At 40.8% G+C, this 24,477-nt stretch overlaps 1 protein-coding gene across 3 annotated transcripts in view; it reads right to left on the bottom strand.

Moving 5' to 3' along the window:
• The window catches only part of LOC109873133 (glucocorticoid receptor), a 114,847-nt gene that overhangs the window by 35,296 nt on the left and 55,074 nt on the right, over window positions 1-24,477 (bottom strand). For all 3 annotated transcript variants that reach the window (XM_020464687.2, XM_020464685.2, XM_020464686.2), the window contains exon 3: window positions 2,228-2,394. In XM_020464687.2, coding sequence (XP_020320276.1) covers window positions 2,228-2,394 — 167 coding nt within the window. The remainder of the gene's footprint in view (window positions 1-2,227; window positions 2,395-24,477) is intronic.

The following is a 24,477-nucleotide window of genomic DNA, read 5'->3' on the forward strand; positions in this document are numbered from 1 at the left end:
TTCACTAATAGCATATCAGCCACCCTTCACTAATAGCATATCAGCCACCCTTCACTAATAGCATATCAGCCACCCTTCACTAATAGCATATCAGCCACCCTTCACTAATAGCATATCAGCAACCCTTCACTAATAGCATATCAGCCACCCTTCACTAATAGCCCTTCACCTCAAATGAGTAAACTAACGTAATGATTACTATTTTATCTTTAACTAGTTCCAAAATAAGCTCTTTAAAAATACAAATTAACCCTTTGAAGCACAATATAGGCCTACACAATGGAACAGCATCTTTTAGCGGCATCTCTCCCTTATGAAACAGGAGAGGAGATCTCATGTAATTCTAATGACCAACAGTCGTTTGGACAGGCTGTTCAGAGGTATAGGATGCAAACAATGGGTTGGACATAAAAATAGCAGCATAGACACCACAGCCTGATAGAAAACCATGAGTCACTAGCCTACTCTGGCCTGGGGAAATAGAAGCCTAAAGAAACCTTTTCTGATACTATTTGTGTGAACCTAAAATGTTCCTAATCCTAGCTAGAAATTGTAAGAAAATCAGTTGAATAAAATAGTCTGCTCAAATGAAACATTAAAATGAGCCTGCTTTTTAACACAGTGCCAATCGGTACCCTTTTGTTAGAATATCAAGGCTAGCCTATAGGTAAAGACACCACTTAGTGAGTCCACATGTCATGTGTCAAAAAGGACATACAAGTGTACTACTGCAATGTCGATGTACATTTTACCACAAAAGATTGACCGGTACATACAGTGGGGCAAAATAGTATTTAGTCAGCCACCAATTGTGCAAGTTCTCCCACTTAAAAAGATGAGAGAGGCCTGTAATTTTCAGCATAGGTACACTTCAACTATGACAGACAAAATGAGGAAAAATGAATTTATTTGCAAATTATGGTGGAAAATAAGTATTTGGTCACCTACAAACAAGCAAGATTTCTGGCTCTCAGAGGCTCCTCTGTCCTCCACTCGTTACCTGTATTAATGGCACCTGTTTGAACTTGTTATCAGTATAAAAGACACCTGTCCATCACCTCAAACAGTCACACTCCAAACTCCACTATGGCCAAGACCAAAGAGCTGTCAAAGGACACCAGAAACAAAAAATTGTAGACCTGCACCAGGCTGGGAAGACTGAATCTGCAATAGGTAAGCAGCTTGGTTTGAAGAAATCAACTGTGGGAGCAATTATTAGGAAATGGAAGACCACTGATAATCTCCCTCGATCTGGGGCACCACGCAAGATCTCACCCCGTGGGGTCAAAATGATCACAAGAACGGTGAGCAAAAATCCCAGAACCACACAGGGGGACCTAGTGAATGACCTGCAGAGAGCTGGGACCAAAGTAACAAAGCCTACCATCAGTAACCCACTACGCCGTCAGGGACTCAAATCCTGCAGTGCCAGACATGTCCCCCTGCTTAAGCCAGTACATGTCCAGGCCTGTCTGAAGTTTGCTAGAGAGCATTTGGATGATACAGAAGAAGATTGGGAGAATGTCATATGGTCAGATGAAACCAAAATATAACTTTTTGGTCAAACTCAACTCGTCGTGTTTGGAGGACAAAGAATGCTGAGTTGCATCAAAAGAATACCATACCTATTGTGAAGCATGGGGGTAGAAACATCATGCTTTGGGGATGTTTTTCTGCAAAGGGACCAGGATGACTGATCCGTGTAAAGGAAAGAATGAATGGGGCCATGTATCGTGAGATTTTGAGTGAAAACCTCCTTCCATCAGCAAGGGCATTGAAGATGAAACGTGGCTGGGTCTTTCAGCATGACAATGATCCCAAACACACCGCCCGGGCAACGAAGGAGTGGCTTCGTAAGAAGCATTTCAAGGTCCTGGAGTGTCCTAGTCAGTCTCCAGATCTCAACCCCATAGAAAATCTTTGGAGGGAGTTGAAAGTCCGTGTTGCCCAGACCAAATACTTATTTTCCACCATAATTTGCAAATAAATTCATGAAAAATCCTAAAATGTGATTTTCTGGATTTTCTTTTCTCATTTTGTCTGTCATAGTTGATGTGTACCTATGATGAAAATTACAGGCCCTCATCTTTTTAAGTGGGAGAACTTGCACAATTGGTAGCTGACTTAATACTTTTTCCCCACTGTATGTTCAACAATAGTCTACTATTGAGAGGTAGAACTGGGCATGAATGGAGTTGTGAGTGTGGATGTTTACTCAGTCACCAACCTTCAACGGCCCTCTTGAAGAAGACCTTGCAGCTTCCGCAGGTGAGGACTCCATAGTGGCAACCAGACGCCTCATCTGAACACACCAGGCAGATCTTATGGGTTGGACCGCTGGGCTTGGCAGGGGCTGACGACGCAGAGCCGCTGACCTCGGGTCTCGCCTTTGGACTGCACAAACAACACAAAAGGTTCATATCAGATCCATTCAAATTAAAAGTATTTTTAAAGAATCAGTTGTTTTAGTTTCACACAGGTGAATATCACTCAGATCCAGACAGCTATAGACGGGTGGGTTGTTAAGCAACAAAACCGATGCGTGTGCATCTTTGGGCAAAACAGAAGGGGTTGGCTGACATTCAAAGGATTATTGACAACAAGTTAAATATTTGGTGACAAAACAGTTTATTGAAATCAAATGCATTTGCACAATATGCACCAGTTGTCTCTCAAATAAGGTGCCTTCAGAATGTATGCACACTCTGACTTTATCCACATTTTTTTGTGTTACAGCCTTCATTTAAAATGTTTTTAAATCACTGGCCTACACACAATACCCCAATAATGTCAAAGTGATATTTTTACAAATCAATAAAAATTAAAAGCTAAAATGTTAGTATTCAATAAGTATTCAACCCCTATGTTATGGCAAGCCTAAATCAATTCAGGAGTAAGAATTTGCTTAACAAGTCACATAATAAGTTGCATGGACTGAATCTAATTAAACTTTGGATGGTGTATCAATACACCCAGTCACAACAAAGATACAGGTGTCCTTCCTAACTCAGTTTCTGGATAGGAAGGAAACCGCTCAGGGATTTCACCATGAGGCCAATTTAAAACAGTCAAGTGTTTAATGGCTGTGATAGGAGAAAACTGAGGATAGATCAACATTGTAGTTACTCCAAAATACTAACATAAATTAGTATTGAGAGAAATGGAAGCCTGTACATGATACAAATATTCCAAAACATGCATCCTGTTTGCTATAAGGCACTAAAGTTAAACTACATCAAATGTGGCCAAAAAAATGACTGTCCTGAATACACTTTTAAGTCCAAACACGTTACGTTTGGGGCAAATCCAACACAACACATCACTGAGTACCAATCTTCATATTTTCAAGCATGGTGGTGGCCGCATCATGTTATGGGTATGCTTGTCATCGACAAATAGGGATTTTTGGGGAGATAAAAAGAAACGGAACAGAGCTAAGCAAAATCCTACAGTAAAACCTGTTTCAGTCTGCTTTCCAACAGACACTGGGAGACAAATTCACCTTTCAGCAGGACAATAACCTAAAACACAAGGTCAAATATACACTAGAGTTGCTTACCAAGACAACATTGAATGTTCCTGAGGTGGCCCAGTTACAGTTGACTTAATTGGCTTGAAAATCTATGGCAAGACTTGAAAATGGCTGTCTAGCAATGATTAACAAACTTAACAGAGCTTGAATAATTTTATAAAGAACAATGTGCAAATATTGTACAATCCAGGTGAACAAAGCTCTTAGAGACTTACCCAGAAAGATTCACAGCTGTAATCGCTGCCAAAGGTGATTCTACTATGTATTGACTCCGGGTATGGAATACTTATGTTATCAAGAGATACGCGTTTTATTTTTCATTATTGTTTTTACAAATGTTATAATTTTTCTTCTACTTATACATTTATTTTGTGTAGATCATTGACCAAAAAACGACAATGAAATCAATTTTAATCCCACTTTGTAACAAAATGTGGAAAAAGTTAAGGTGTGAATAATTTGACTGCACTGTACATGGTTACAGTCGTTGGTTAGCAAGCTAGCTAATTTGAGCAATATTAGCATAGACGTGACATAAGTCAAAACACCTCAAAATAAGACATGGTATAAAGAACAAGAAAGAACACGCTGAAACTAGCCACCTACGATTGCCTACATGGCAGCTTCTCGTCACTGTTGCTAGCTATCTGACCGTTCAGAATCATAAAAGACTGCCTTTTACCCGTGCATCATTTTCATGACGTTGTCAGGCAACCCGTGTATAGGCAATTTATGAGGGATTATTGGTGTTCAGCAAGAACATTTGACAATAGCAATCAAAACAGCTTAATATTTTCTGTGTTTTGTCTGACTTTCGTCCAAAGAATCATCTGAGTTACTGCAAAGCAAACCATTCTTAATGCAAGGTTGTTTCATAACACAGGTAGTTTCCTAGAAAATATATGGCATTTATGGTTACGCCAGGAGAGTAACGACTGAGGTTTTAATCTCACACTCAAGCATCAACTGAAGGATACTGTAATATACTGTCATGTCTGAGCCAGGATAATTACCCGCCTTGGTTGCAATTCCACGATTGTAATTATCTCCGACTCCCTTTCACATTAAATTAACGACGGTATGAAACTACAGAAACTTAACACTACTTTGTCAAAGCAATGCTGACAGAAGTACACTAGGAGTAACCTTTTAACGTCTCGTCAGACAAAAAGCATTTAGTAATTTCTAATACAATCCATAGGAAGATTTTAACAGCATTAGGTAAAGCTTTCCACCCTAGTTTGCTTTGCCAACACAACTGACAGGGCTTATATTATAGACTTACAAAAGGGAAGCACAGCCGCGAGCTGCCCAATGACACAAGCCTATCAAACAAGCTAAATTACTTCTATGCTCGCCATGAGAGCATCAGCTGTTCGGGATGACTGTGATCACGCTCTCCGTAACCGATGTGAGTAAGACCTTTAAACAGGTCAACATTCACAAGGCCGCAGGGCTAGACGGACTACCAGGACGTGTACTCCGAGCATGCACTGACATTTTCAACCTGTTCCTGCCTGAGTCTGTAATACCAACATGTTTCAAGCAGACCACCATAGTCCCATAGTCCCAGAGCCAAAGAACACCAAGGTAACATGCATAAATGACTACCAACAGGTAGCATTTACATCTGTAGCCATGAAGTGCTTTGAAAGGCTGGTCATGGCTCCCAGGAGCTCTAGATCCACTCCAATTCGCATACCACAACTGCATGGCAGGCCAAGCATGACTCCAACACCATCATTAAGTTTGCTGACGACAACAGTGGCAGTCCTGATCACCGACAACGATGAGACAGCTTATAGGGAGGAGGTCAGAGACCAGGACAACATCCTTTCCCTCAATGTGAGCAAGACAAAGGAGCTGATCGTGGACTATAGGAAAAGGAGGGCAGAACAGGCCTCCATTAACATTGACAGGGCTGAAGTGGCGCAGGTCGAGAGTTAAGTTCCTTGGTGTCCACATTACCAGCAAACTATCATGGTCCAAACACACCAAGACCGTTGAGAAGAGGGCACGACAACACCTTTGTCCCTCAGGAGACTGAAAAGATTTGGCATGGGTCCCCAGATCCTTAACATTAAACAGCTGCATCCTGACCGGTTGCATCACCGACTGGATTTATATACTAGGCAGTGTCACCCAAGTCATAGACTGTTCTCTCTGCTACCGCAAGGCAAGCGGAAAGGGAGCGCCAAGTCAAGGACCAAAATGGTCCTTAATAGCTTCTACCCACAAGCCCGCTGAACAATTAATCAAATGGCCACCCGGACTATTTACATTGACCTCCCTGTTTTTACACTGCTGCTACTTGCTGTTTATTATCTACGCATAATCACATGACAAATTACATCAACTAACCTGTACCCCCGTATTGAATCCATTTACATTATGAAGCATTGTCACCTCCCCATACAACCCCTGTATATAGCCTCGTTAACGTTTTGTAATTTTCTTGTTACTTAAAAAAACATTTTTTTTTAACTTTAGTTTATTTGGTAAATATTTTCTTAATTCTATTTCTTGAACTGCATTGTTGGTTAAGGGCTTGTAAGTATTTCACAGTAAGGTCTACACCTGCTGTATTCAGTGCATGTGACAAATACATTTGATTATGTGACTTATGTAAGAGATCTTGAGAAGTTGGCCTAACATCTTTCAAGGTTTATGGATGGTGTTGTATAGACTAGGGCATGGCATTTACATTCAATACAAGTCACGCAGCTGAGGGAGGCCCAAAGAGTATGACCTAAATTCAAAGGCCAGTCTAATGGTCATTGGAAATACGACACTTGTTTATATAAGTGGTGGTGGTGGTGGGGGCTTTGGCAGGCGGCCAAGCCATTCACAGGATTTAGGCTGGATTTAGGCTGACTACAAAGCTGCTTGACAGCTCATTCCATGAAAATATTCCCTGTTTACACTACTATCCCCCGGACACCAATTACCTGCGACTAGCAAACTAATAAATACCTATGGTATGAGTAAACTAAAACTTAAATTAATAGCCCAGGAGCTTATTTGCTTAAATCACTTAAAACATGTACTTATTAAAGACAGGCTTCTATTTGAGCCAGGTATCTATTTCCTTAATGCACACAGCTTTGCTCATTCGCATAGTAAATTGTTTAATTCCAGCATTAATACATTTCTTAATTTCCTGCACTAATGTGTTATCATTCACACACTGTCACATTTTCTGTCTTACTATGCCTCTATATAAAAAAAATATGAATATATAATATATATTTTCTTTTACAGAATAATTATTCTTCTCTGACTGCATTTGGCAGTTATTACCTTTGCCACTAGAGTGCGATTTACCGACTGATGGGTGTCTGTACTCCCGAAGCTGTTGACTGTATTTGTGCTTGCCATTTTAACTAGTAGTTCTCAGCTGTTCGCAACCAATGGCTAGCAGTTTCTTACTGTCGGTAAAAACAGGTTGCCATAATCTTTGAGTCATGACTGAATTCTTTAATGTAATCAAACCTCGTAAACTTGCATGTTAACCCCGTAAGCAATTCATTTAGACCCAGCGTTTATTTGAAACAAGCGTTTAGTTACTTGCTGAAATGTGTGCTGCTGCCCAGCTTTTAAAAAAGGGACAAGTGGCTATTTGAGACCGTTTAATTGAAGTTTTATAGTATGTGTAAACTAAAAAAGCCTAAAGTAGTGTTTCCGGAAAGAATTCAGACCCTTGAATTTTTCCACAGTTACGTTACAACCTTGTTCTAAAATTGATTACATTTTTCCCTCAATATACACACACAATACCCCATAATGACAAAGCAAAAACTGTTTTTGAGAATTTTGCAAATTCATAAAAATAAACTGAAATATCACATTTACATAAGTATTCAGACCCTTTACTCCGTTATTTGTTGAAGCACATTTGGCATTGATTACAGCCTCGAGTCTTCTTGGGTAGGACGCTACAAGCTTGGCACACCTGTATTGGGAGTTTCACCCATTCTTCTTTGCAGATCTTGGAAGGGTCTTAGTGGTTCCAAACTTCTTCCATTTAAGAATGATGGACGCCACTGTGTTCTTGGGGACCTTCAATGCTGCAGAAACGTTTTGGTACCCTTCACCAGATCTGTGCCTCGACACAATCCTGTCTTGGAGCTCTACGGACAATTCCTTCGACCTCATGGCTTGGTTTTTGCTCTGACATGCACTGTCAACTGTGGGACCCTATATAGACAGGTATGTGCCTTTCCAAATCATGTCCAATCAATTGAATTTACCAATCAAGTTGTAGAAACCACTCAAGGATGATCAATGGAAACAGGATGCACCTGAGCTCAATTTCGAGTCTCATAGGGAAGGGTCTGAATACTTGTGTAAATCAAGGCATCTGTTTTTTATTTTTTATTAATGTGCAAACAAATCTAAAAAAAACTGTTTTCGCTTTGACATTATGGGGTAGAGTGTGTGTAGATTGAAGAGTATTTAATACATTTTAGAATAAGGCTGTGACATTACAAAATATAGAAAAAGTCAAGGGGTCTGATTACTTTCCAAATGCACTGCATGTGAAAATGAAAACAACTTTAGCAAAGGTCTTTCAAGTCATGGAGTTCTTTACTTTTACAAGACCACAGATATTAAAAACAGTAGATAGTGTATGAGGTCAGCGCTAGCACTTATGGAAAACTACAGATTGCGCGTGAAGTATTTGAATTTGAAGCACGCCATAATACTGTATGGGGTTGAATGGCACCCCAAATGTTTTTTTTTTGCTAAGGATAATGGTGAAAGTGGCCATAACTAGCAAAGGATCATGGTCAATGTAGTCGTTTTCATCCTGCCTGAGCGAGTCAACCTTAATGTCTATCGCACGTGAGCGCAAGCCTCCTCGTAGCCTGCTGGCCAGTGATTGGTTTGTGTCCGCATGTGGTCCTTTGTGATGACAACTATAGTAGTATCTCGATTTGTTGCAAACTTTTAAATAATTTACTGTGGGGATCGAACTTGATCATAATAAACACATTTTAGAGCTCAAAACATCTGTCTATTTTGTTTGGCAGTTATTGTGATCGCAATTTACATAGGCTTTCTAGGGCAGATCAGGGATTTTGACACCGCTAGGTTGCTACGCAGTAGCCGACCAGCAGAGCTCGTGACCTCACGCTCCAGACCAGACACTGGGAGCCTGAATAAGGCACAGACAGGTGAGGAAACGTCAAACTTCAACCAACACCTCATGTGGAGGATGCATACAAGGTAATGTTGCTGCTCCAGTTTCAACTTCCACCTGACTGTGCTGCTGCTCCAGTTTCAACTGTTCTGCCTTATTATTATTCGACCATGCTGGTCATTTATGAACATTTGAACATCTTGGCCATGTTCTGTTATAATCTCCACCCGGCACAGCCAGAAGAGGACTGGCCACCCCACATAGCCTGGTTCCTCTCTAGGTTTCTTCCTAGGTATTGGCCTTTCTAGGGAGTTTTTCCTAGCCACCGTGCTTCTACACCTGCATTGCTTGCTGTTTGGGGTTTTAGGCTGGGTTTCTGTACAGCACTTTGAGATATCAGCTGATGTACGAAGGGCTATATAAATAAATTTGATTTGATTTGATTTGATTTGATTTAATGTGGATGCTTTATATTGACCATCAGGGTGTACTGTACCCTTTCCATGCATACTAAATGTTTGCACTTCTGGTGACTTGAACTACATTGCATACTCTATGAATATGACCATAGGGTGGGGTTCTTATGACATTGCCAGCAGTAAGGGGGAATGGAAGCTTGTTGTGAGCAACAGAGAGTGGCAATAATGTAAATTTAAACAAAAATATATATATTCTAGCCTGTCTGTAACAGTGTTACGCTAGACCCTCTATTTTCCACCACAAAACATCAAATGGCCAAAAAGAATAGAACCAGCTCACCTGCTTTTACACTATGATTTGAATATTGAATGTTGAATGATTATTTGAAGGAAGTTTCCCCATTTAAAACAAGATTTCAGTTCACGTAACAGGGTTGACCTTAAAACGAGGGACAGACTTAAATGAATTACTAATCACATTAAATAAATTACAATCTTCAGAAAAGGCTGTCAAAGTAATAAAATAACTAAGGTTTTACAATTAGGGTGAAGATTTGAATAAAATGTTTAGGTTATTGAGTGGGTTAAAATCTTATTAGAAGTCAGAGAGGGTGCACGGAGGGACATGTCAAAATGCAGAATTTTGGCACATTAGCAAGTCTTTTACTCATAATAAAAATATGATTGAATTCTCCATGTGGTCTATATTAAAAAGTACACTTCATTTAATATAGCAGTCTTTTAAAATTCTATATTGGTGCACAATTTCTACTTAAAATAACAAATTGACGCAAAAGGCACTCATTTCGTGGAATGACCCTAATACAGCAGCAAAAGATCCTTACACCTTAGCATTTTGAAAGGGGAAAAAAAAACATGGACTTTGAAAAGTGACCACTGGGTGGGCTGACAGACTCCCGCCCATTTCAGCATCCAGCCCTGGCCCTTCCCCCCGCTACTCCCGGCCTACTCACTCGCTCGACTCCCTCTGCATCAGAGCTTTGTGGCACTCAGCCATGCAGTATCAAGCCTCAGTAGGAATGCCCCCACACTGAACCAGAGAGCAATGAACACAAATCCCCTCACACACACACACACACACACACACACACACACACTTAAAACTGCAATTCTGCTAAATGCATGAACAGCCTAAACCACGATAAGGTGAAAAAAGCAATGAAGTAGGTTTCAGTTCAATGACCTTGGTTAATCTATTTCCGCCTACACAACTCTCATTCTGTAGGCAGCACAAGAACTGGAGAGTGTGTGATACAGAATCACTAAAATCAAAGAGACAACATGAACAAGACAGACAGTGTGGGATGATGGTGTTACTAACAAACCATTCAACCTTATTTAATTGCACCATTTTTAAAAACAGTGGGGCAAAAAAGTATTTAGTCAGCCACCAATTGTGCAAGTTCTCCCACTTAAAAAGATGAGAGAGGCCTGTAATTTTCATCATAGGTACACTTCAACTATGACAGACAAAATGAGGGGGACAAATCCAGAAAAATCACATGGTATGATTTTTTATGAATTTATTTGCAAATGATGGTGGAAAATACATTTTAGAATACTCTTCCTCTGTACAGGCTTCAGCAGGGCTGAGAGGCCTCTCAACAATCGGCTACAGGAGGAAGTCAGGACCCATGGGTCTCCAAAAATGTATAGTTTTCCAGAATCCCAAGCCCTGTAGCAGCAGTGTTACGTCAGGTCAGTGAGGCCATACACAAACAGAGCCACGGAGGGAGGTAGGCTCAGGGCCGATGAAACATAGCTGGGCTACAGCCAGACTTCTCCGGCATCCTCCATTTTCTCACACCTTTTTTATTTGGATATTGCAAGCTGAAGTCATTGTAGCAGAGGCACAATCTTACAGGAAATTGTTTGATATACACCCCCCCCCCCCCAAACTTTTCATTTGGCTTTATATGCCAACATTTTGGATTTAAGATCAAATGTCTTACACAACAAAATGTTTAATATGACTCAACAGAATGTCACATCTTATTTGAGGATATTTTCATACATGTCTGTTTTATCGATTTCAGAGACAATCCGGTTGTGTAAACTGGTGAAATGATCACATCAAGGAGCGCTACCTCCAGATGTCAAACCGAATACTTGCTTGACAGTTGCCCCATCCAAGCAGGGCAGTGTGAACAGAAATGTCTTGGAGGTAAACACGCATACATGGCATCCGGAAAGTATTCAGACCACTTCCCTTTATCGAAATTACAGCCTTATTCTAAAATGAATTAAACAAACTACACACAATGACAAAGCGAAAACATGTTTTTAGAAATGTCTGCAAATGTACATGCAGTTGAAGTCGGAAGTTTACATACACTTAGGTTGGAGTCATTAAAACTTGTTCATTTCTTGTTAACAAACTATAGTTTTGGCAAGTCATTTAGGACATCTACTTTGTGCATGACAATTGTTTACAGACAGATTATTTCACACATTCACTGTTTCACAATTCCAGTGGGTCAGAAGTTTTACATACACTAAGTTGACTGTCCCTTTATACAGCTTGGGAAATTCCAGAAAATGATGTCATGGCTTTAGAAGCTTCTGATAGGCTAATTGACATAATTTGAGTCAATTGGATGTGTACCTGTAGAAGTATTTCAAGGCCTACCTTCAAACCCAGTGCCTCTTTGCTTGACATCATGGGAAAATCAAAAGAAATCAGCCAAGACCTCAGAAAAATTTGTAGACTTCCACAGGTCTGGTTCATCCTTGGGAGCCATTTCCAAATGCCTGAAGGTACCACATATATCTGTACAAACAATAGTACAGACGTATAAACACCATGGGAGAACACAGCCATCATACCGCTCAGGAAGGAGTTCTATCCCCTAGAGATGAACGTACTTTGCGAAAAGTGCAAATCAATCCCAGAACAACAGCAAAGGATCTTGTGAAGATGCTGAAGGAAACAGGTATAAAAGGTATATATACCCACAGTAAAACGAGTCCTATAACAACATAACCTGAAAGGCCGCTTAGGAAGGAAAAAAAACACTGGTCCAAAACCGCCACAAAAAAATCCAGGCTACAGTGTGCAACTGCACATGGGGACAAAGACTATACTTTTTGAAGAAATGTCCTCTGGTCTGATGAAACAAAAATATAACTGTTGTTTGGCCATAATGACCATCGTTATGTTTGGTGGAAAAAAGGGGAGGCTTGCAAGCCGAAGAACACCATACAAACCGGGAAGCACGGGGTGGCAGCATCATGTTGTAGGGGTGCTTTGCTGCAGGAGGGACTGGTGCACTTCACAAAATAGATGGCATCATGGAGGAAAGAAAATGATGTGGATATATTGAAGCAACATCAATACATCAGTCAGGAAGTTAAAGCTTGGTCGCAAATGGGTCTTCCAAATGGACAATGACCCCAAGCATACTTCCAAAGCTGTGGCAAAATGGCTTAAGGACAACAAAGTCAAGGTATTGGATTGGCCATCACAAAGCCCTAACCTCAATCCCATAGAAAACTTGTGGTCAGAACTGAAAAAGTGTGTGTGAGCAAGGAGACCTACAAACCTGACTCAGTTACACCAGCTCTGTCAGGAGGAATGGGCCAAAATTTACCCAACTTATTGTGGGAAGCTTGTGGAAGGCTACCCGAAACATTTGACACAAGTTAAACAATGCTACCAAATACTACTTGAGTATATAAACTTCTGACCCACTGGGAATGTGATGAATGAAATAAAAGCTGAAATAAATCACTCTCATCTATTATTCTGACATTTCACATTCTTAAAACAAAGTGGTGATCCTAACTGACCTAAGACAGGGAATTTTATCTTGGATTAAAAGTCAGGAATTGTGAAAAACTAAGTTTAAATGTATTTGGCTAAGGTGTTCGTAAACTTCCGACTTCAATTGTAAGTATTCAGACCCTTCGCTATGAGACTCGAAATTGAGGTGCATCCTGTTTCCATTGATCCTTGAGATGTTTCTACAACTCGAGTCCAACGGCGGTACATTCAATTGATTGGACATGATTTGGAAAGGCACACACTGTCTATGTAAGGTCCCACAGTTGACAGTGCATGTCAGAGCAAAAACCAATCCATGAGGTCGAACAAATTGTCCGTAGAGTTACGAGACAGGATTGTGTCGAGGCACAAATCTGGGGAAGGGTACCGAAACATTTCTGCAGCACTGAAGGTCCAAGAACACAGTGGCCTCCATTCTTAAATGGAAGAAGTTTGGAACTTCAAGAATCTCCCTTGATTTGGCCGCCCGGCCAAACTGAGCAAACGGGGGAGGGGTGCCATGGTCAGGGAGGTGACCAAGAACCCGATGGTCCCTCTGACAGTGCTCTAGAGTTCCTCTGTAGAGATGGGAGAACCTTCCAGAATAACCATTTTATTTATTTATCTAGGCAAGTCAGTTAAGAACAAAATCTTCTTTACAATGACTATCTACCAACACCAAATCCAGATGACGCAGGGCCAATTGGGAGTCCCATAGGGCAGCACACAATCATGGCCGGCTGTGATACAGCCTGGAATCGAACCAGGGTCTGTAGTGACGCCTCAAGCACTGAGATGCAGTGCCTTAGACCCTGCAGCACTCAGGAGCCCAAAACCATCTCTGCAGCACTCCACCAATCAGGCCTTCATAGTAGAGTGGCCAGACGGAAGCCACTCCTCAGTTAAAGCACATGACAGCCCGCTTGGAGTTTGCCAAAAGGCACCTAAAGGACTCGCAGACAATGAGAAACAAGATTCTCTGGTCTAATGAAACCAAGATTGAACTCTTTGACCTGAATGCCAAGCGTCATATCCGGAGGAAACATGGCACCATCCCTACTGTGAAGCATGGTGGTGGCAGCATCATGCTGTGGGGATGTTTTTTTCAGCAGCAGAGAATGGGAGACTAGTCAGGATCTAGTGAAAGATGAACGGAGCAAAGTACAGAGAGATCCTTGATGAAAACCTGCTCAGGAGCTGACTGGGACCCAGACTATTTTCCGGAGGTCTAGAGTTTTTCATCAGCTATCTGAGCAGCTAACCGATCGCTGCAGCTGTACATAGTCCATCTGTAAATAGCACACCAAATCTACCTACCTCATCCCCATATTGTTTTTTAATTTACTTTTCTGCTCTTTTGCACACCAGTATCTCTACTTGCAAATCATCATCTGCTCATTTATCACTCCAGTGTTAATTTGCAAAAATTTGAATTACTTCGCTACTATGGCCTATTTATTGCTCACTCCATTTACTCCTCACGCCATTTGCACACACTGTATATAGACTATTTTTTTCTATTGTGTTATTGACTGTACGCTTGTTTATTCCATGTGTAATTGATGGTTGTTTTTGTCGCACTGCTTTGCTTTATCTTGGCCAGGTCGCAGTTTTTCTCAACTAGCTTACCTGGTTAAATAAAGGTGAAATATATATATATATATATATATATATATATTATTATTATTTTTTTTTTATGTTTTAAAAGTTTTTCTTGATCTGGTAGGCTAACCAAGTAAAACTTTGGGTATGACATAATAAAATCAGCTGTAAAAAAATTTAATAAAAAAGTTTTATACGGGCTATGATGGGACCAGACTTTCTAATCAGGTAATTTAGTTTAAAAATATATATATATTTTAAATCATGGGGGGGAAAAACTCCTGGGCTCAGATTCACAAAACCTTCTTAAAAGACGAAATGTCTTAACTGCCATTTGCCCTTAAATATAGACTTAAGAATTTAAGGAAAAGCTGTTCCTCAAAAAGCTCATGAAAATAATTGAACATGTTCAATTCACAAACTTCATCTGAAAGTTTTCTATTGCTTATTTTAAACCCAAGAATGATTTAAAACAGTAATCTCAGAAATAAATATGCTAACATGATTGCCATTACTAGCTAGATAGCTAAAACGGTTTTCTATCAACAAAGCTATTTGAGAAGTTCGTAAGAAAATCATTAAATCTTAAAAATATTGTTGAAGAATTGTACTTATGAACCCATATTAACTTTTTTTTATTTAAGAAGCTTCTAAAGTTTTTGCGTAAGAAGTGTTGTGAATATGGGCCCTGGTCCTAGGGAGGATAAAAACAAAAAATCCTGTCAAACAAATCAAGAGGTGGATCAGGCTAAACAACAGTACTTTGTCCCTATTTTCAACATTTGTGTCAATTATTTTATTAAACTAAATCAAAAGTGCTGGGGCAAATGCTAGCTCGCCCACGTTTGCCAGCGGCCTTGCTGTGGCTCATCTCTTCATCAAGGATTGAAGGAAATCGCCACACAATGCTACAAATGAAAAAACAACCTATAATGTATGATCTATGTGTATTTTATTTTTGGGTGTTGGGAATGGCCAGCTCAACATCTCAATTCTCTGGTGAATTATACCCATGTTTTTAGTCACAATTTGCTTTTACCACATGTAGCCTCATGATTTGCATGACATTGATAAAAATGAAGCATGGCTTGTTGTAAGGTAGGCCTCCTGTACTTTTATATTTGTATTAGAGGGGTTCTTTTTATTTATCCCTTATTTTACCAGGTAAGTTGACTAAGAACACGTTCTCATTTGCAGCAACGACCTGGGGAATAGTTACAGGGGAGAGGAGGGGGATGAATGAGCCAATTGTAAACTGGGGATTATTAGGTGACCGTGATGGTTTGAGGGCCAGATTGGGAATTTAGCCAGGACACCGGGGTTAACACCACAACTCTTACGATAAGTGCCATGGGATCTTTAATGACCTCAGAGAGTCAGGACACCCGTTTAAAGTCCCATACGAAAGACGGCATTGGGACATTTTTTTTTAGACCAGAGGAAAGAGTGCCTCCTATTGGCCCTCCAACACCACTTCCAGCAGCATCTGGTCTCCCATCCAGAAACTGACCAGGACCAATCCTGCTTAGCTTCAGAAACAAGCCAGCAGTGGTATGCAGGGTGGTATGCTGCTGGATAATCATTCATTTCTGATAAATCAAATCCATCTATATTTATACAGCACATTTCATACATGGAATGAAACAATGTGCCTCACAGGAAAAAAACTAATCAAAACAAATGAAAATAGAAACAATATTTACCACACAACAGAGGATAAAAAAACTAAAGAATACAATTGAAACAACAAAAAAGCACCCTGAGGAAAAGCAAAGCTAAAAAGATGTTTTAAGATCTCTTTTAAAACTGTCCAGTTTCATCCCCCCTCATATTCTCTGGCAGGCTATTCCAGAGGCTGGGGGCATGGTAACTAAAGGCTGCCTCTCCATGCCTCTCTTGGTCCTAGACTTTGGGATAGTTAAAAGGCCAGTGAGAGGACCTGAGGGACCTACTGGGCACATAACTTAAAAGCAAATCTGATGTATTGGGGAGCACATGCACAATCATGGATTGATTTAAAAAACAAAATAATTAATTCTAAGACTCACAGGCATCCAGTGCAGAGACCTTAAAACTGGTGTAATGTGTGCTCTCCATCTGGTCTTGGTCAGTACCCGTGCTGCAGCATTCTGTATGTTTTGCAGCTGACAAATGGCTTTCTTGGGTAGAACAGACAGGAGAGCATTACAGTAGTCAAGCCTGCTTGTAATAAAAGCATGGACGAGTCTCTCAGCCTGAGAGAAACAGGCCCACCTTGGCAATGTTCCTCAGTTGTTTTAAGATATTTTCGTCACATTCCTAATGTGCGACTCGAAATAGAGCTCAGAATATAAAATAACACCGTGATTTTTTACCTGGTGTTTTATCTTTTTTGAATGTGCGGCCAGATTCTCTCGGTGTGCTTTGGCTCCAACAATTAGTACATCAGTCTTGTCTTGATTTAGCTCAAGGAAGTTGTTTGCCATCCAAGTATTTAAAATCACTAATACTGTATAATCATTTAGCCGTTGAGCTAAACTCCTCTGGTGATAGACTACCGTTACTTGATAGACATATTGTCCGCTTAAGTTAGCAGTAACTGTGCTTTTGTCTTGAAGCTAAAATGTAATGATTTTACAGAAAATGAAAAAAACTTCAATTGTCTGCACATGCTTGTGAATTGTTGCGTTATTCAAGAGTGTAATATGGTTTTGTTGCAATAATTAAAAGATTGCAGGCCTAATATAGTCTGCAATGCTTAGACTCCTGGCTAGTGGCTACTGTGACACTTACTGTATTTTTACGCTGCGAAGCAGGAACGTCAACCAAACTCTCTCTTGGCTCATGACATTCCCGATGCTAATGTGAAATATAAAGTGTATGTACATATTATGTAAATTGAAACTCTCAGTCAGAACAAGGAATACATAATACTTATTTCTCAAAAGAGTAGTGTGATAAGAGAAATATACTGCAGTTTAGAAACATTGGCATGTTGTAAAAATCAACCAAACTTAAATAAAATATGCCATCTTATCAAATATTACTGCAGCAAAAAATTGCAAAATAAGGCAAAGTCCAATTCAACAAACTAAATTATTTTCTGTATTAAAGTAGTCTAAAAGGCTTTCCAGAGTATAAGGGAGTATGTATCCAAAAACATGGGAAAGGGTAAGTGGCGTCACATTGTATCTGGTTTGAGCATGTCAAATGAGACCGTGCCAGTCCCGATGACGTTGAGCAAGCATTGACAGAGGCCGTCAAAGTGCACCTGGTGGGAACTTTCATCCTTCCCAGTGTTTCCCCCTAGGATGAATATAGAGGAACCGCTGCATCCTCCAATGTCAAATCAATCAACACAAATCACAACTGAGGAGAAAACCCAAAAGAGCTTCTGTTCTTTCACACCTAGATTGTCTATTACACTGACCCAGGGGTCTGGAAAAAATATCCTGAAAGGCAAACAAAAAAAGACCAGGAAAAAGAAGAGCAATGTGTCTGTTTATGTATTGTTATTGAACCTTTATTTAACTAGGCAACGTAACAGGGTGAACACAATACGTAACTGACAGTGGAGCGGCTGTAACTGACAGTGGAGCGGCTGTAACTGACAGTGGAGGCGGCTGTAACTGACAGTGGAGGCGGCTGTAACTGACAGTGGAGGCGGCTGTAACTGACAGTGGAGCGGCTGTAACTGACAGTGGAGCGGCTGTAACTGACAGTGGAGCGGCTGTAACTGACAGTGGAGCGGCTGTAACTGACAGTGGAGCGGCTGTAACTGACAGTGGAGGCGGCTGTAACTGACAGTGGAGGCGGCTGTAACTGACAGTGGAGGCGGCTGTAACTGACAGTGGAGGCGGCTGTAACTGACAGTGGAGGCGGCTGTAACTGACAGTGGAGGCGGCTGTAACTGACAGTGGAGGCGGCTGTAACTGACAGTGGAGCGGCTGTTACTGACAGTGGAGTGGAGCGGCTGTAACTGACAGTGGAGCGGCTGTAACTGACAGTGGAGCGGCTGTAACTGACAGTGGAGCGGCTGTAACTGACAGTGGAGCGGCTGTAACTGACAGTGGAGCGGCTGTAACTGACAGTGGAGGCGGCTGTAACTGACAGTGGAGGCGGCTGTAACTGACAGTGGAGGCGGCTGTAACTGACAGTGGAGGCGGCTGTAACTGACAGTGGAGGCGGCTGTAACTGACAGTGGAGGCGGCTGTAACTGACAGTGGAGGCGGCTGTAACTGACAGTGGAGGCGGCTGTAACTGACAGTGGAGGCGGCTGTAACTGACAGTGGAGGCGGCTGTAACTGACAGTGGAGGCGGCTGTAACTGACAGTGGAGGCGGCTGTAACTGACAGTGGAGGCGGCTGTAACTGACAGTGAGGCGGCTGTAACTGACAGTGGAGCGGCTGTAACTGACAGTGGAGCGGCTGTAACTGACAGTGGAGCGGCTGTAACGGACAGTGGAGGCGGCTGTAACGGACAGTGGAGGCGGCTGTAACGGACAGTGGAGGCGGCTGTAACTGACAGTGGAGGCGGCTGTAACTGACAGGTGATAGTGGAGGAGGATGACTTAAGGGGCTAGTGGAGAAATTTAGCTCAATGTTAATTTGAAATGCCTTCTAAAAAGACATTCTCATTGAGAGTGAGACAGCATTAGGTACATAACTCCCTCTAGCTACTCTGTCCATCGCACATCTTTTTCCTCCCTCTATGGGGCGGTTATATAATATTTATATTACCGGTTCATCTGGGCTTGCCAACATAGCTCTTCCCAGCCAATTCCATCCCACTACAAGCAGTGAGAGTATAAAGGTAATGCAAATCATGGGATTATCAAATTCATCAACCCAGAGACATCCAGACACACATGGCATCTCTCTGTGTTGCACAGCCCTGTTAATTAAAGTGGGCCTTTGGCCACTGGAGAGGAACCTTATGACCATTATAAAGCATCCCTTGTTTCCTAACTCATGTGGTGCATTCATGAAGCCACGCTGGGCTGAGTGAGTGGGGATTTTGACACATAATACTGATTGCCATTGGATTACTGTTGTAAAGATAGCGAGAAAAAAACTAATCTAGTCTACCAAATCACCACGTCGACCCATTTCACTTTTCTTTCTGCCAATGTGTGGTTGTGGAGTTGGTAAACAACAGTAGTAACACAAGAGGATTGACACCCACCATCTCAGATTGTTCTGGAATTGTTTCTGTAGTTGGATAAGCATTTCTGTAACAATTTGTTGAAATATACTTTGATCTCTGAGAAATTAAAAAGTAATTGATTGGGTGCAAACTATCCATTTCAAATGTATAGGATTCACATAATATTCAATAAATATAGTACCCAACATCCGATTTGCATAAAAACCTCTTCTTAGCAATTATTAAGTGTGAGTAATCCCCCCACCAAAAAAACATTGTTTTTTTTGACAAACGCCACCAATGGAATCCCCAAACCAAACTCCACCCCAACAAACAGTTCTCTATGTTTGACAAGTTCTATGAAGCTGCGGCTTGCCGTAATGTTTATTCATACATTTTAATGTATCTTTTAGTGAATTTGGTGATATTTTTCCCCGCTCAGAGAAATTAACCATTAAAGTCACTTGCGTTTTCCCCATAAATTAAGTTGAAACTGATTTGCTTTGATGGAGGACTGGCTTGAATTGCGAGGATGACCAAACCATTTATTTTCATCATGAGCAAAAGCTATTAGTTTTCTACCCAAAGTTGAAAAGAAAAAAAAATAGTGATACATTTGATAAACACAAGACTAGCAAAATTGATAAGAGGGTAGTAGCAGGAACAACTACATTGGCTAACTTCTCTTAACAGAGGGGGGAAAAAATTGTTTTAGTTTCAGAAATCTGTTCCTAAGTATTCCAGAGCATAAGAGAGACATGAACGTATACAAATGTAAGCCAGGTATTATTTCTGTTGGGAGCTTCTTGCAGTCAATTTGCAGTCTACAATTATTTTGCAGCCCACTGACCATCTACTCAAGAAAAAAAGAATATGCCCGCGCCTGAACCTAGTTGAGGATCCCTGCATTACATAGTATGAATAAACAATACTCCAAGTCGCAGTTTCATACAACTTGTCAAAACAGAGAACTGATAATGTATACTGGGGTGGGCTTGGTTTAGGGGGTCCGTGGCTGCCGTTTGACAATTTATTTGGATTCCTCACATCTTAATTAAATCAAATTGTATTTGTCACATGCACCAAATAAGTGTAGACCTTACAGTGAAATGCTTACTTACAAGCCCTTAACACTTTTTTTTAACTGCAGTTGAAAAAAAATGAAAAAAAGTTAAATAATTAAAGAGCATCAATAAAAACAATAGCATGGCTATTTACAGGGGGTACTGTTACAGAGTCAATGTGCGGGGGCACAGGTTAGTCGAGGTAATTGAGGTAATATGTAATATGTACATGTAGGTAGAGTTAAAGTGACTATGCATAGTATAGTATAGGCTTTGTCGTGCCCTCTGACGACTGTCTTGGTGTTTGGACCAGTGTTTGTGCAAATCGGATGTTGGGTACTATATTTATTGAATATTGTATGAATCCTATAAATTGAAATGGCCAATTTGGGTGCAATCAATTAGCTTAAATTTCTCAGAGTTCAAATAGTCTTTCAACAAAATAATGTTGCAGGAATGCTTGTGTGTTTTCTGTTTCTAAGTACAGACACGATTTCAGAACAATCTGAGGGGGTAGGTGTCACGGCCTGCTGAAATTACATGGAACAACCCAACAGTCACTGTTGAGAAGCAGAATCAAAACCTGGTAAAGAAGTGACTAACACTGACTCAGACTTAAAATCATCAACTTCTTCCAAGGTTGGATGTTTGTGTGTGTGTAAGACTTTGCTCTTTCTGAATAATAAAAGGGTGAGTATGAAAGCATCCATTCCATGTTTCTCATTACTAACAATTTCCATTGAAGCTGCCAATGAAAGACAGCACTTTCATTCAGAAACTAAAATAGCCCCGTTTCAGCTCTATTCTCTTAGAATCATTGGCCTTTTCACAGGGGGGTAAATGCTGTATTTCAATGTCCTAAAATAGATTTGTACCAGAATGCTAAGCAGGGACTCAATTCTAAAACTGAAGGTCAGTTACACTGATACCAAGCACTACAGTTCATCCCCCAAACTGTTTTACAGTAGTAAAGTGAGGAAGGGCAACGTGCAAGACTAGGACACACACAGCCACAGACAGACGGACTGGGGAAACACTAAGACATGAGGGAAGGCCAAGATTCAGAACCAGGAGAAACTGCCCTACTGTATCTTAGTCTATGCTGCTCTGACATTGCTCGTCCATATATTTATATATTCTTAATTCTATTCCTGACTTAGATTTGTGTTTATATGTTGTGAAATTGTTAGATATTACTTAGAAAGAAATTGCTGCACTGTCGGAACTAGAAGCATAAGCATTTTGCTACACCCGCAATAACATCTGCTAAACACGCTTATGTGACCAATAAAATTAGATTTGATACAAAATGGCTCCTGCTCCCATTTTGGAGAATCAACATGAGGACAAGTTTCTCCAGGAAGGCATGCAGCCTGTGGAGATATGCCAAAGGGCACTGTCCGAAGCAGACCAGCCCCTGTCACAATCTGTCACTCCTGCCCCCTGCAGTACAGATCAACAGTAGTCTCCTTTTCCAAGCACACTCCCATCCTCTGCAGAACATACTAACGTGAGAGGTGTCTGGGCTTCCTCAGTCAGAGATTGTTAGGTAACCATAGTTCTAGGGTGTATCCCAAAATGGCACCCTATTCCCTTCCATATGTAGTGCACTACTTTTGACCAGATTCCTATGGGCAATGGTCAAAGGTAGTGCACTACATAGGGAACTGGGTTCCATTTGGGATGCAGCCCTAGCCTAGGTGAGGGTATCCTATAATGGAGCCGTTTATTGCCCGGGTCCAGTGATAAAAGATGTCTCATGTCTCCAGTGCTGGGGACCTTGATTTGCACCCCCAGATTAAATTTGCTCCTGACACCTCTTTGGTGCTAAAGCAGATGGATGACACTGCTTCCAGAGCACAAAGCACCATTTCCCTGTTGCCCTTATGAGATTACCTTTCATTTAGCACATTAATGCTTCAACCATGGCCAATGGAAACATCAGCTTTATTGTATGCGACTGGACATAGAAAACACCAGAGGCCAGAATTTGTGCCTATTACTGATTTTAAAACATATAGGAGAGAAGAAAACAGTGCAATGTAAATACTTACATAAAAAGTAAACATACATATCTCATGATATAAACATCCCTCTGTTTAAGACAAAAACAAATTGCATAAGCACAATAGCTTGCAACGCGAAACTTACCCAAAACCAACAATAATACCGCAATACTGTATGACTATATTTTTCCAATAACAAATCAGCTTTGAGAGTGGCCCAAATCTAAAAGCACATGGTTGCAAAACGTGTTTCTTCATGCTCCCAGGGTTTTTGCCAAGTACATAGAGTAGCCAGCCAAATAGAAAAAGTAGATGGACAGGCCCCCTGGGTTAAACAATTTTTTGGACGAACTAGCTCTAAAAAGGCATGAGATTTCGGTTAGAAGCATCCGATTTTGCAAACGGTCACCTTACCTTGATACTTAAAACCTAAATCGATATGGTCAGTGGTTCTTCAATAATTATGCATAATACTTGTTGGATGCACATTTGGTGTTGAGCTGCTTAATTACATTGTGATATTTTTCACATCATCATCATCAGATCCAGGAAGGAATTTTCTGAATGACAGTCAAGTGACAACAGCTGTTGTGATAGCACATGCAATTTCACTGGGGAAGAAAAGTGTTGTTCACGAGGAATGTCCATAATATTTAAGTGTTTCATTCGTTATGCCGGTGAAGACAGTTGTGCCTGGATCCACATTGGATCTAATATCCCTGGAGAATTTATGTTGATCTGTTGTCTGCTTGATTTACAGCAGGGTCTCGTTAGATTAAACAGAAAGCTCCACAGTAATGGGTTAATGTTTTCATATTTTTTGTGCCTTGGATTGGACACTTCGTATACTGTGCTCAATTATGTAGGATAACCTATTGCGTAACACCCAGCGCTATTCCTATTAAAGGGATACTTTGGGATTTTTATCACCTGCAATTTTAAACAATACAATGGCCCGGAAAGTAGCCTTCTTGAACTTGGAGCTCTGGAAGCACTAAAATAGGCCTACCTTAAATCAGACATTTCCTCAATTTGGTGCTAGGAAAGTGTTTAATTATTGTTGCCAATTTATAAATTCTCTTGTTCCCTTATAATTATCCATGATTTTATCTTTGATCTGTTTATGTGAGAGTTGTGGCCACTTCCATTTGTTTCCCGTTGCTTCAATTGAAGGGTGTTGCGCTACCATGTTGCGGTAAACAACATGCAGTTATTATGAGGACGACAACATCTAATGCTGGCTTCAACCTGACTTTCCATACAAATCCTTCCATTACAAAAGGAACCTGGATTTTGGTCGCCGACAGAGATGGTTGCCTCGCCTCAGGTCCTTAGAAAACAGTCATTTGTTTTTTTAATGTATTATTACTTACATTGTTAGCCCAGAAAATCTTGCGTGTTTTACATACATACACCGCTTCCGAGCATATTACTCGCCGATGTCCAATCTCTAGACTACAAGGAGGATGAAATTAGGGCACGAGTTGCCTTCCAGAGAGACATCAGAGAATGTAACATTCAGTGTTTCACGGAAACATGGCTCACTCTGTATATGTTGTCAGAGTCGGTACTGCCACCCGGTTTCTTCACGCAAAAATAATCAAACATGTCTCTGGTTAGAAGATGGGCGGGGGTGAATGCCTTATGGATAACGACTCATGGTGTAATCATAACAAAATACACGAACTCAAGTCCTTTTGTTCACCTGACTTAGAATCCCTTACAATCAAATGCCGACCGCATTATCTCCCAAGAGAATTCTCTTCGATTATAGTCACAGCCGTGTAGATCACCATCAAACAG

This window comes from Oncorhynchus kisutch, linkage group LG28 (genome assembly GCF_002021735.2).
Source record: "Oncorhynchus kisutch isolate 150728-3 linkage group LG28, Okis_V2, whole genome shotgun sequence".
NCBI lineage: Eukaryota > Metazoa > Chordata > Actinopteri > Salmoniformes > Salmonidae > Oncorhynchus > Oncorhynchus kisutch.